Source organism: Lithobates pipiens, unplaced genomic scaffold (assembly GCF_037356315.1).
Source record: "Lithobates pipiens isolate NorthernLeopardFrog02 unplaced genomic scaffold, aLitPip1_a1.2 Scaffold_16, whole genome shotgun sequence".
Classification (NCBI taxonomy): Eukaryota; Metazoa; Chordata; class Amphibia; order Anura; family Ranidae; genus Lithobates; species Lithobates pipiens.
The window spans coordinates 429,305,290-429,319,224 of NW_027507748.1; the positions used below are offsets into that span (position 1 = coordinate 429,305,290).

At 40.5% G+C, this 13,935-nt stretch overlaps 1 protein-coding gene across 8 annotated transcripts in view; it reads left to right on the forward strand.

Moving 5' to 3' along the window:
* Window positions 1-13,935, forward strand: part of DMD (dystrophin) — a 3,436,004-nt gene that overhangs the window by 3,336,213 nt on the left and 85,856 nt on the right. For all 8 annotated transcript variants that reach the window (XM_077482558.1, XM_077482560.1, XM_077482557.1 and 5 more), the window contains one exon: window positions 4,094-4,159. In XM_077482558.1, the coding sequence (XP_077338684.1) occupies window positions 4,094-4,159 (66 nt within the window). The remainder of the gene's footprint in view (window positions 1-4,093; window positions 4,160-13,935) is intronic.

Here is a 13,935-nt window from a genome sequence, read left to right on the forward strand (position 1 = left end):
CAATATTTTGTGTGGCCACCATTAATTTCCAGCACTGCCTTAACCCTCTTGGGCATGGAGCTTCACAGGTTGCCACTGGAGTCCCCTTCCGCTCCTCCATCACAGAGCTGGTAGATGATAGAGACCTTGCACTCTTCCACCTTTCCGTTTGAGGATGCCCCACAGATGCTTAATAGGATTGAGGTCTGGAGACATGCTTGGCCAGTCCATCTTTACCCTCGGCTTCTTTAGCAAGGCAGTGGCCATCTTGGAGGTGCATTTGGGGTTGTTATCATGTTGCAGTTCTGCCCTGCGGCCCAGTCTTCAAAGGGAGGGGCTCAGTATGTCACAGTACATGTTGGCATTCATGGTTCCCTCAATGTAGCTTCCCAGTTCCGGCAGCACTCATGCAGCCCCAGACCACGACAGTCCCACCACCATGCTTGACTGTAGGCAAGACGCACTTGACTTTGTACTTCTCACCTGGTTGCCGCCACAGATGATTGACACAATCTGAACCAAGTAAGTTTATCTTGGTCTTATCAGACCACAGGACGTGGTTCCAAAAGTCCATGTACTTAGTGTGCTTATCTTCAGCAAACTGTTTTCGGGCTTTCTTGTGCATGATCTTTAGAAGAGACTTCCTTCTGGGATGACAGCCATACAGACCAATTTGATGCAGTGTATGGCGTATGGTCTGAGCACCGACAGACTGGCCCCCCACCACTTCAACCTCTGCAGCAATGCTTGCAGCACTCCTATGACCATTTGCCAAAGACCACCTCTAGAAATTACGCTGATCACGTGCACTCAACTTCTTTGGTCGACCACGGCAAAGCCTATTCTGAGCGGAATCTGTCCTGTTAAACTGCTGTATGGTCTTGGCCACCATGCTGCAGCTCAGTTTCAGGGTCTTGGCAATCTTCCTATAGCCTAGGCCATCTTTAAGTAGATACAAAAAGATGCCACTGCCCCCATCTATAGCTGGTCATTGCAGTAAGCAGCATTGGAAGGCTACTTAAGATATAAATAGGGCCAAGGATAAATCCAAGGGGAAAAAAAACAAGCTTACTTGCCAACCAGCTTGCAGACCAATTAAACCTGTCTAACTGTATGCGTGAAAAGCAGGGGTTTAGTCTGCACGCATTTGCAAATGCATGTGTAAGCCACAGAGCCTTGTCACGGCACCCTGGTATCTGTGGTACCCAACACTAACTTATAAGTGTCCCCACAATGGAGGCACATGCATTCTGTTTTTCCATTGGGTTTATCCTTGGGCCTGTTTACTTCTTTATGTAGAGTAACAATTCTTTTTTTCAGATCCTAAGAGTTCTTTGCTATGAAGTGCCATGTTGAAGTTCCAGTGACCAGTATGAGTGAGTGAGAGAGCGATAATGAGAAATTTAACACGCCTGCTCCCCATTCACACATGAGACCTTGTAACATTAACGAGTCACATGACACTTGGAGGGAAAATGGCTAATTGGGCCCAATTTGGACATTTCCACTTAGGGGAGTACTCACTTTTGTTGCCAGCGGTTTAAATATTAATGGCTGTGTGTTGCGTCATTTTGAGGGGACAGCAAATTGACACTGTTATACAAGCGGTATACTCACTACTTTACATTGTAGCGAAGCGTCATTTCTTCAGTGTTGTCGCATGAAAAGGTATAATAAAATATTTACAAAAATGTGAGGGGTGTACTCACTTTTTTTGTGAGCTATTGTGTGTGTGTGTATATGTATGTATGTGTATGTATGTATGTATGTATGTATATATATATATATATATATATATATATGTATGTATATATATATGTATGTATGTATGTGTGTGTGTGTGTGTGTGTGTGTGTGTGTGTGTGTGTGTGTGTGTGTGTGTGTGTATATATATATATATATATATATATATATATATATATATATATATATAATATTATACACACACACATTTTTATTTTTTAGCTGAGGAATAGGGGAATAGGAGAGGTACATAAAATGTACATTAGCAGGAAAAATATTTTAATAGCCTGTCCAGAGGACGTGCCCACTAATAGGTGCAAAATGTCTGGGTAGAATTTCAACTGTGATAGCACATTACATAACACAATATATTAAAACAATATGTCTTAAACGGCATATATATAGCGGGGCAGTGACTGAATCCTGCCTGGATGTTGACTTTTTATTTCTATAAGACGTTCGGATCTTAATATTCCCTTCTGTTATTAAAATATGTTGTAATATGACGTTTGTGTTATCTGTAAACCAAGGTTTAAATCGATCTCTTTACTGGAGTAGAAAATCTGTGCAGAGTTTATAAAATCCAGGGACCAGTCCCCAAGGCATTGCAGAGATTCTGCCAAAAGGTTTTTTTCCTTTTTTACAGTATTTTGCATAGAATGAGGGTTACATTCTCTATCAAGCTTGTATTGCCATCTGTGTCCCTGGAGTGATTTCCCTTTACTACTTCCCTTAGTAACATTAAAATTATTGCTGTTAGCTGATTTTCCTATAACCCTTTTTTTTGGACTGCGCAGTAAGGGCTGAGGGTCTCGGGCTCCTGGTAGATTTTACTTAAGGATATATGGTGTATTTGCTCCAAAGAGGTGAAAGGGAAGTGTGGTTCACAACAATGCCCTAGGTGCCATCGACCTGCAAGAGCAGTGATCCAACCCTTTCCCACTTACGCTAAAGCTAAAAATACAATTCAAAAATGAATGACTGTAAAAAGTAAAAGTTGTGACTCAATTTTTTTGGTGTTCAGTTTTTTTTTTTTTTCTTTTAGTCCCTCCACTGTGTCACTTCTGTGGTACCTTCATGACATGTTTTGTGCTGGACATTGTAAGGATTTGTAATTTCCTGTAATTGCTAATCTCAAATGCCAATCTTTTAACTGAAAGTTTAATTTTCTCTGGGGGCCAGTGCTGGGCTCTATTTTGATAAGTAAACATAAGTAAGGTTTTTTTTCTTCTTTTTATTCTATATGGCTTGACTTGAAATTTGATCAAGTGCTTTACTTATGTAGAAATTAACAGTTAAGCATTTTACTCATGCTATTTTGTTATTTCTACATGCACCTAAATAGTTGTTTGGGCACATGCTGAGAAAAACAAGTCTTTACCTGTACAGATGACCGTATGCTTGAGAGAGTGCTTACTGTTCCGCCAAACAGTGCTTTTTTTAAGAGCAGGACCGTAAACGTCACTAAACATCAGAAGAAAGGAATTTCAGTCTAGGATTGTAAATGTACATTCATGTTATGATGTCCTTCAACATGTTGGAAGAGATTAAAAAGTGATCATCCCCAGACCTAAATACCTCCTTTAGTAATTAGGCACTCACCACCACAAATATAGCTGTACAGAAGTAGTAGACTTGATAGAAAACCATAAACTATGGCCAAAGAGCAGCATGATCTACTGCATTGTATTAGAGCAAAGCTTTTGAGCTAGCATTCCCTCTATGCTTGGCACCACTCTGTTACAATCCATCACATTTAAGATGCTCAACACCAGGCGCTTCTTATTTGCAGCTTCTTTTTTTGAGGGACAGAGGGTTACCAAGTTGAAGCCACAGGTGATATAGCTTAAGTGACATATTTAAAGTTCTACTGCAATATTGGCTTGCGGCTGTCAGGTTCTAATTACCACCTATGTCCCTATTGTGGTGATTTTCCCTCACTCAGACTGTGTCCGGAAAGGAAGTAATAGGAATTCTCCCCACTGGGGGCAAAAATATCATTTTGCTCAAGTAAAGGTTAGTATAATTGTTTTTTTTTTGTTGTCTGCGGTTTACCTTTCTGTTCCAGTGACAACTGCACCCCCTGTTTCTTTACCTTTGGTCATTAGGAAAAATGTAATATCAGTCATGAGATTTAGTAGATGACACCTGAAAAAAGGCCAGATATCATAGAAAAATATCACAGCATGTACTTATCAAGTCTCTAGTAATTGCCAGTGCATACCTGGACAGGAACACTGCAAGAAATGTCTATGCTGTTGAGCTTTGGCTAAATACAATAATTTTCTTGTAATACTGACACTGATACAGCATGCAAACAACTGTACAAAATCTGATAAACCTAGTTTGTCTCTCTTTAATGTTTCCACAGGCTAGCTGAAATGGAAAACAGCAATGGATCCTACCTAAACGATAGCATTTCCCCCAATGAAAGCATGTACGTATAACAACTGTCTTGATTTTAAATGACTCACTGTATTCCTTAAATCAATCAAATGATTTTGACTTCTTTACATATCTATTAAAAAAATAAAATTTTTTCTTTTGTGGATTTGATTGGTAGTATATGGGAAGCAAACTTTTAGCAAAATTTTGACAAGTACAGGTTAAAAAAAAAAATGAAAAGCCCCGTCATGATCTCCTATGCAGATGCAGCATTGATCAGATGCATCTGCTGTCCACCACCATCTCCACACGAGAACTTCACAATTAAAGACCGGGGGGGCAGCAGTGGCTGGCATAGGCTCTCAGTGGTGGACTAGTAAGCTGAGCCAGCTGCCAGTCAGGCATCTGGGCTTGGGCTGGCTGAATCGGGGTCACAGGAGTGCAAGAGAGCTTTTGCCATACTACTACTTTATTAAGACAAACTCTGAGGGCAAAAACAAGCCAACATACTCAGCAATGATAACTGGGGATAGTTGGTGAGATAAGGCAGGGAGAGGGCTATGGACTTGGGGGGAGAGAATCGCAGAGGCGATACAGGTCATAAAACTGACATGCACTACTTTTGGAAACTCACTGCAACCAGATTGTATGGTACTTTTTGTACCATGCAATCTGGTGCTGGCAAATGCATTGCATTTGCGACCCGAGTGTGGGGTGTCATTAAAATTGACAACTACTGATTTCCCACACCACGTTCTAATTTGAACCTAGCTTAATGATCTGTGTGTAAATTCATCCTTGTTTGTAATTTCTGCCCTGTTTCACCAACATAAGATCCTTTGCAGCATTGGATGAAATACACAGGTACAGGTGTATGATCCTTTAATACTGAATGCCCCTTTATTGTGCATGCAACATTTTTTGATGGGTTGATTTGGCTACACAGTTCACAGCATTTTCTGTTGCATGGCTGGTTCCTTTGTGACTTCATAATCAGAATGATGTTTACTGCTGATTAGTTTGTCTGAGGTTGGGTGGATGCCTGAAAGCCAGCATTGGGGGTTGTTGGAATATTTCTTTCAGCATTTCATCTTGTGTTATGATGGATTGCAAATCTTTGGCTTTAATTATCTCAAGTGTGTTAGGGTATTGAAATTCACCCTCTTGTTAGTATTTACTCCTTTTTGTTTTCTTGAAGGGAAACAATAGTTTATTTTTTGTCTTTTAATGTATTCTGTAATAATTTAAAAACCTTGATTCCATGTACATTTTATAGCAATGACTAGATTATAAACGGCAGGCAGCCATTTATATCCATAGCATATGTAGGCTCTGCTTCCTGCTTATAATCATTGTGCTTTACTATTTTTCTCTTTTCTGTATGGGTCAGGACTGAAAACGAGATGCGCTATAAAAATAACTGAGCTTAGCACAGTCATTAAATTGTATTGTAAATCCAAAACTTTTATATTGATTTGAGTAGAGTGATGAGTGCTTATAATCCTAGTTAGGATTTTATGTACCACTGATTTTGGTATTCACCCTCTCAGTTTGTCATGTGATCATTTTCACTGTGATGAAGTGATGGAAAATCCACATTTTTTTACAGTTTTCTTTAGAACAGTGTGTGAGGGGAAATCTTTCATTGAGAACACCACCTGTTCTGGTGACAACTATCTAAGGGAAATTCCCTTCACGTTTTAGGGATTTCCTTTCACTTCACTTTTCACTTTCGCTCTCCAGGGAAGACCGCAATTTCCTACACTATCTTAACAGTTGAGCATGTTGTCACTGCTCCAGAAACAGCATACAGGTACAGCCAGGAAAATCTAAATTCCCAACATGCTTCTTTAATGACTCATTAACTTGGGGGTAGGCAACCTCATCCCTCCAACTGTTTTGAAACTACAAGTCACAGGAGACACTGCAAGACCCCAACAATTACAGGCATTACTCCTAGAGGCAGAGGCATGATGGGATGTGTAGTTTGACCACAGCTAGGGGGCTGAGGTAACCTACCCCTGCATTAAGTATTCAAGCCAGGATCAGCATAATCGCAATAAAACTTCCTACCTGGAAAGATGGTAACACATTTTGGAAGAAGAGTTACCCTTTACTACTTGGCAAACAATATGGACTCAGGTGGCTAAGAACTTAATTTGCACTTTATACAAAGAAAACCAATATAGATACTCTTTCATAGGTATTACACACCAGATAAACTACTCTCTGTATATCCAGGGCCAGCCCTACCATGGGACCCAGTGAGCCCAGGATCCCAGGAGGCATCTTAAGAGAGGGGCGGCAGTTGCAGTGACAAGTTTTACCCCTACATCACCCATACCAGCTCTCTCCTGAGATCTGCCTGTGGAACTGCTGTGAAGTGTTGCATCCAGTGAGTGTGCAGTCCATGCTACCTGTGAGAGAGTTTCACACTAAGCCGATATTGACACTTGTCAGAGGCGCTCAGTGTGTGAAACTCATGTAATGTAACTGAATACAGAGAGAGACCAGCTTTCAGAATTCAGTGTTGATGTCGGGGGTGGACGGGACCTGGCAGCTAGCAAACACCAGCCAACGGGATGGGGTCTGGGCAGGCTGCTACCTGTATGTGGCCCCGTCCCCCATCGATATTGGCTCAGTGTGAAACTCCCTCTTCTCTGTCAGTGCCAATCAGTGTTTCTGATCAGTGCCGCCCATCAGTGCTGCCAATCAGTGCCAATCAGAGCTGCCAATCAATGCCACCTATTAGTGCCAATCATTGCTGCCTGTCAGTGCACTGAGTGCAGGGATGGGGCAATGAACTCGGCAGCCAGACACGTTGTCCATGGGGGGGGGGGGGGGGCTATTTACAATAAACTACTGGAGGTATAATAAAAAGTGTCAGTAAAAGGCCTGCCGCTAAGCACTGTTATGTGTTCCCACACCACAAAAAAAAAAGTGCAGCGCTAATTTACTGATCGATAACTTAACAATGGTGGAATCCTCTAATGTATGGCACTCTCAATAGGCTTCAATATTACGACAATACTGGTCTCTGATATGTAACTTCACATATAATACATATCAAACTGAAAATAAGACATACTCTATAAAATTAAACTTGGCAGGATGGTGGAAATCCCTCCTATAGATAATGTCTATAAAAAAAAGTCTTCCTCAGTTTAGGTCAATATGTATTCAGCTGCATATTTTTGGTTAAAAAAAGTGTATATTGATTGATTTGTGTAAAACTAATAGGGTCTACAAAATAGGGAATAGATTTTTGGCGTTTTGAACCACTTGTTTTAACTGATAATTGCGTGGTCGTGCGACGCTGTGCCCCAACAAAATTTACGTCCCTTTTTTCCCCACAAACAGAGCTTTCTTTTGGTGGTATTTTATCACCTCTGCGGGTTTTATTTTATATATAAACAAATATAATATATAAACACTATAAACAAAAAAGACTGACACTTTTGAAAAAGAAAAGCAATCATTTTTACTTTTTGCTATAATATCCCAAAAAAATTATTAAAAAATGAATTTCTTGTTCAGTTTAAGCCAATATGTATTCTTATTTGGTGTATATTAATTGGTTTGCGCAAAAGTTATAGGGTCTACAAAATAGGGGATAGAATTATTGCAGTTTTTATTATAAATTTTTTCTTTTTTTTTTCTTTGTAATGGCGGTGATCTTTTTATCAGGAAAGCTACCTTGTGGTGGACAGATCAATACTTATGATGCTATTTTGGGACCCTGACATTTATACAGCGATCAGTGCTAAAAATAACCACCAATTACTATATAAATGTCCCTGGCAGGGAATGGGTTAAAAGATCCCTGTCATGTCACTAGACAGAACAGGGAAATGCCTTTCTGCCCCTCCTTGCCGCGATTGCAGGCCACTGGCGGAAATCGAGTCTGTGGGGCATGCCTCCCCACTATCCTGGGATTACGAAGGGATGTACTGGTACGCCCTTTTGCCACCCATGCCATTTTGCCAACGTATATCTGCGTGCGGCAGTCGGGAAGTGGTTAATCTGATTTTCTGATCAATTTAATTTTAGTTATCATGATATGAAATAATAAATGTGGGGCCTTTTGGTGGGTGTGTTTTTTTTTTTTTTTCTTGGGCCCAGGCAGCACAAATGTCTTGGACTGACCCTGTGTATATCCCACCACAGATGACAGAAGCTGAGAGAATAGTTATGGAACATTCCGACATATTTACTGCTCATACCCACTTATTGAACCTTAGTGGCAAGCAGGTACCATTAAGTCTTTGGCTCCTGGATCCCATTCACTCCTAAAACTTTTCTCTTTGGTTTACCCCCTTCTAATTACTCTAAAACATCCAAGCAGCTATTATCCTACATCCTTACGGCAGCATGATGTTTAATGGCACTTAAATGGAAACAGCGTGAACCTCCCTCTCTGATGGAGCGTCATGCTAGGATCTGGGATGTTCACAGGATGAAATATCTAAAGGCTGCCTTGAATAACTCCCTGGATAGACATAATGGGGTTTGGGAGTTGTGGCATACCATAGAATACCCTACCTGACTATCCTCAGCTATCGCTATATGTACTTTTTTTTTTTTTCTTTTTTCTGTCCCTGGGGTGGATGTGGGCCTGGGATTTCTATTCAGTCAGAGTACAGTATATTGGACATCTTCCTCTATCATTTCCTTTTCGCTCACACTTTCTCTTCCACTTATATTTCCACTTAATGTCCATTGAATAGATTCTTTACTCACTCTATGTATTCATAAGACATTTTCCTTGTGTCACTATAAGATCATCATATGATGATATTTGATTGTCCTGCCTAATGATTTATCATTTTTGAGCTGAGCCACATAAGACACCAGGGGATATGCTTTCTTTCTTTGAGAAGCATTGAATGAAAATTTCATTTCTTACTGCAATATGTTGGGGGTTTTTCTTATTTTCTGACAACTTTTTAAATAAAAAGACAGTTTTCAAAAAACTTGAACTTTTTAACACAAGTCGGCAGCGGTAGCTTCCATATACAGTGCCTTGCGAAAGTATTCGGCCCCCTTGAACTTTTCAACCTTTTGCCACATTTCAGGCTTCAAACCTAAAGATATCAAATTAAACTTTTTTGTGAAGAATCACCAACAAGTGGGACACAATTGTGAAGTGGAACGAAATCTATTGGATATTTTAAACTTTTTTAGCAAATAAAAAACTGAAAAGTGGTGTGTGCAAAATTATTCGGCCCCTTTACTTTCAGTGCAGCAAAGTCACTCCAGAAGTTCAGCGAGGATCTCTGAATGATCCAATGTTGTCCTAAATGACTGATGGTGATAAATAGAATCCACCTGTGTGTAATCAAGTCTCTGTATAAATGCACCTGCTCTGTGATAGTCTCAGGGTTCTGTTGAAAGCGCAGAGAGCATCATGAAGACCAAGGAACACACCAGGCAGGTCCGTAATACTGTTGTGGAGAAGTTTAAAGCCGGATTTGGATACAAAAAGATTTCCCAAGCTTTAAACATCCCAAGGAGCACTGTGCAAGCGATCATTTTGAAATGGAAGGAGTATCAGACCACTACAAATCTACCAAGACCTGGCCGTCCCTCTAAACTTTCAGCTCAGACAAGAAGACTGATCAGAGATGCAGCCAAGAGGCCCATGATCACTCTGAACTGCAGAGAACTACAGCTGAGGTGGGAGAGTCTGTCCATAGGACAACAATCAGTCATATACTGCACAAATCTGGCCTTTATGGAAGAGTGGCAAGAAGAAAGCCATTTCTCAAAGATATCCATAAAAAGTCTCGTCTAAAGTTTGCCACAAGCCACCTGGGAGCCACACCAAACATGTGGAAGAAGGTGCTCTGGTCAGATGAAACCAAAATCGAACTTTTTACCCACAATGCAAAACGATATGTTTGGCGTAAAAGCAACACGGCTCATCACCCTCAACACACCATCCCCACTGTCAAACATGGTGGTGGCAGCATCATGGTTTGGGCCTGCTTTTCTTCAGCAGGGACAGGGAAGATGGTTAAAATTGAGGGGAAGATGGATGCAGCCAAATACAGGACCATTCTGGATGAAAACCTGTTGGAGTCTGCAAAAGACTTAAAAATGGGACGGAGATTTATCTTCCAACAAGACAATGATCCCAAACATACAGCAAAATCTACAAAGGAATGGTTCACAAATAAACGTATCCTGGTGTTAGAATGGCCAAGTCAAAGTCCAGACCTGAATCCAATCGAGAATCTGTGGAAAGAGCTGAAAACTGCTGTTCACAAACGCTCTCCATCCAACCTCACTGAGCTGGAGCTGTTTTGCAAGGAAGAATGGGCAAGAATTTCAGTCTCTTGATGTGCAAAACTGTTAGAGACATACCCCAAGCGACTTGCAGCTGTAATCGCAGCAAAAGGTGGCTCTACAAAGTATTAACGCAAGGGCGCCGAATAATTTTGCACGCCCCACTTTTCATTTTTTTATTAGTTAAAAAAGTTTCAAAAATCTGATAGATTTTGTTCCACTTCACAATTGTGTCCCACTTGTTGGTGATTCTTCACAAAAAATAAAAATGTTTATATCTTTGTTTGAAGCCTGAAATGTGGAAAAAGGTTGAAAAGTTCAAGGGGGCCGAATACTTTCGCAAGGCACTGTATCTATCATGACACGTGCCTTTTTAAACTTGGGTTTGATGTACTCAAATAATGTGGCATTTTGTGCAAGCTAAATACAGTAGCATGTACTGCACTAGCGCACTTGCCTTTGTACTGAAGCTTTAGTATGCCTAAACTGATGCAGTCAAATCTTCACAAGTGCAATAAAGTAAAACCGCAATATGATATACATATACCCTTATCCTTTTTATTTTTGCCACATACTAGTAATTAGCTGTTAACATCTAGTGAAGGTTTCATCTTGTACTTGACATTGGAGGAGAAAACTGTCCCAATTATAAGGCAGATCTGGTCAAGTGTCTCTTTGGTAGGCTGATCTGACAAGTGTTTCTAGTAGTGGGCGACACATCAAAAGAAGTAATAACATCACTTAAAAATGCATCTGTAGTAATCGTTCATCTTGTTCATATTTCATTATGAATGCTATCTTTTAATGTTTGCTGCTTCTTTTAAGTACCCTTTTAGTATTCTCGTGCCTTGGTGGTTTAGATTAATTTCCTGTGCCTGCCTGTTCACAGGACAGATTTGGAAGGTGATAAAAGACTAATAGCAATTGACATATTGCTCCATCTCACTATAGATTGAAGCTAATGCAAATACAATAATTTTGCCTGAGGAAGATAAATGGTTGCTGTGTCTAAATAACGATTGTTGCTTTATTATTATACAATTAAAAGCAAACTACTGTTAACTGGATGTGTTTACCCATGTAACATGGTACAGAGAACAGAATGTTTCCTTTTTATTAGAGGCTTCAGCATTGAATGAAGATGTTCTTTCATCATGCATGTTAATACTTTATTGCTTTTGGGACTATTTATTTTTACAGTTATTACATTTGGAGTAAAGAACTTTTAAAGGATGATTTTAAGCTAAAAATATATTTTTATTATTCAATTATGTCTTTGTTCCTATAGACTGCACATTTGTTTGTTTTGCTCACGCACATTACACATGTTTGCATGTTGTTCCCACACATACTATGTTCCCCCACACAACACATTCTATTGACACTGGGTATTCTGCTAAATCCTGTTAACATGTCATTTTCAGAAATATTAAATAGGTTAGGGCAGGAAGTCTGGTGTGCACAAAATTATTTCCAAATTAATGCAACTGTAAATATGTATTTAATTACTTTATCATGCATAATGAGTTTTCCTCAACTGGTTTCATTATGTGAGGTCTATGCATGGTTCCCTGAATCCTAATATAAAGCACAAGATCCATATCGTGTGTTTTGGATTTTGTTAGCTCAGATAACTTTAACTGTCTTCCATATGGCCACTTTATATATACAGCCAGACAGAAGCAGCGCCCATGGACGTACCTGTATCTCCTCCCATATCGCTGCTCATGCGCCCACTCTAGAGCATGCAGCATCAGGATCTGTGACTGCTGTGTCTACCAGACACAGCCAGTCATTGTACTGGGTCACTCTGAGCAGCCCTGATGCCATGTGATCACTGTGACCAATCACAGTGATCACAGTTACAACAGTAAACAAGGTCGTTATTGTTTACTACTGTGTGATCTATTTTGTTATAGTAATCACATGGGGCCAGGGCCAATCACAGCCAGTGGTGTATTTTGGTTTTGTGCTGCCCTAGGCAAGACTAAAATCGGGTGCCCCATCTAAATTTGCCCCAACCTTTCCTTTAAGACCCACCCCTTCATCTGTAAACTTCACCCCTTCCTATTCAAGCTCCACCTCAGGTGAGGGTAGAGAGAGGGGTTGGGGGGAGATAGAGAGGGGGGTGAGAAAGAGGGGAGCTTCCCTGTCTCTCCATACTACACCATGTATTGTATAATAAAGAGTGGAGGCAGCTGAAAAATCACTGGTGGAGCCTGTTATGTGTAAAAACTAGCACAAGAAATTAAAAAGTGCTTACTGACAGGAGAACAAAGGAACTCAAATTAATAGTAAACCATTGCTTTATTAAAACCACAATATCTACTTACATGCAAGCTTAGCTGTATCCATCTAGAGAGAGGGTCACAAGTGGATGGTGTTGATCTGTAAAAATTACTCCTGGCCAGGAAAAGGAAAGGAAAGAGGAGGATTGGGACTGCTAAGGATTTGCACAGCTGAAAAGAAACCACACTGCAACCAGCTCAACCACCGAGGGCAGCTTGGCATGAGCCGCTCCAAGGACACAAGCCCCAAAAACCCCACCGCTCCCTTTTTAAAACGGCTGAAAAGTAAGCCAGACGGTTGCAGGGAGTAAGTGGCGTGTAGACAGCGATGGAGCTTAGTTGCGAGTCCAGTTGTCCCGCCCAAGGGAGCTAGTGGAGCTGCAGGAAAACTACAAGAGAACTGCTGAGCTGCCTTGCTCTGAAGACCGCTCATAGCCACGTGTGTCCCTTCTGCCTGGGGGGCAGCACGGCCCCCCTGAAAAATGCTGGCCAAGCATTGTTTGCTTTGTGGTAGATACACCCTTGATCACAGCAACCCTGTACCATGTGATAGCTATGACTATTTACAACAGTAAACTAGGTTGCATAAATGAAACCTTTTGAATAGTCATATTGATTACCTATTACAATGATTATTAGTGTGATAAGCAGTCGCAATGTAAAAAAAAATGCTGATCACCTCCACAAAGCAATAAAGTGTCACTATGGTTGACACGCCAAAAGCTGCACCAAATATTTTCCATTGGTTTAAGGTATGGACGGCAGGCCAGTTAAGCACAAAACTCTTCTATTATGAAGCAATGCTGTTGTCATAGATACAGTATGTGGTTTAGCATTGTCCTGCTGGAATGTGCAAAGTATTCCCTGAAAAAGATGTAGTCTAGATGGGAGAATATGCTGCTCTAAAACCTTGAAATATCTTTCAGCCTTGATGGTGCCGTTTCAGATATGTTAGCTGCCCATTCTATACACACTAATGCACACTCATACCATCAGAGATGTAGGCTTTTGAACTGAGCACTGATAACTAGACAAAGTCCCTGTCCTCTTTAGTCTGGAAGACTAAAAATCTTAACTTGCGTTTTTGGATGGCACGACAAACTGTCCACAGACAGTGATTTTGGAAGTATTCCTGAGCCCATGTGCCATCAAAAACTGCGCTTCCAAACAATTAAAATAAGATCGCAGGTAAAACAACTCTAATGGGTGATATCACAAAAACAACATAAGTTTAGAACAGAGTTGGGCATAT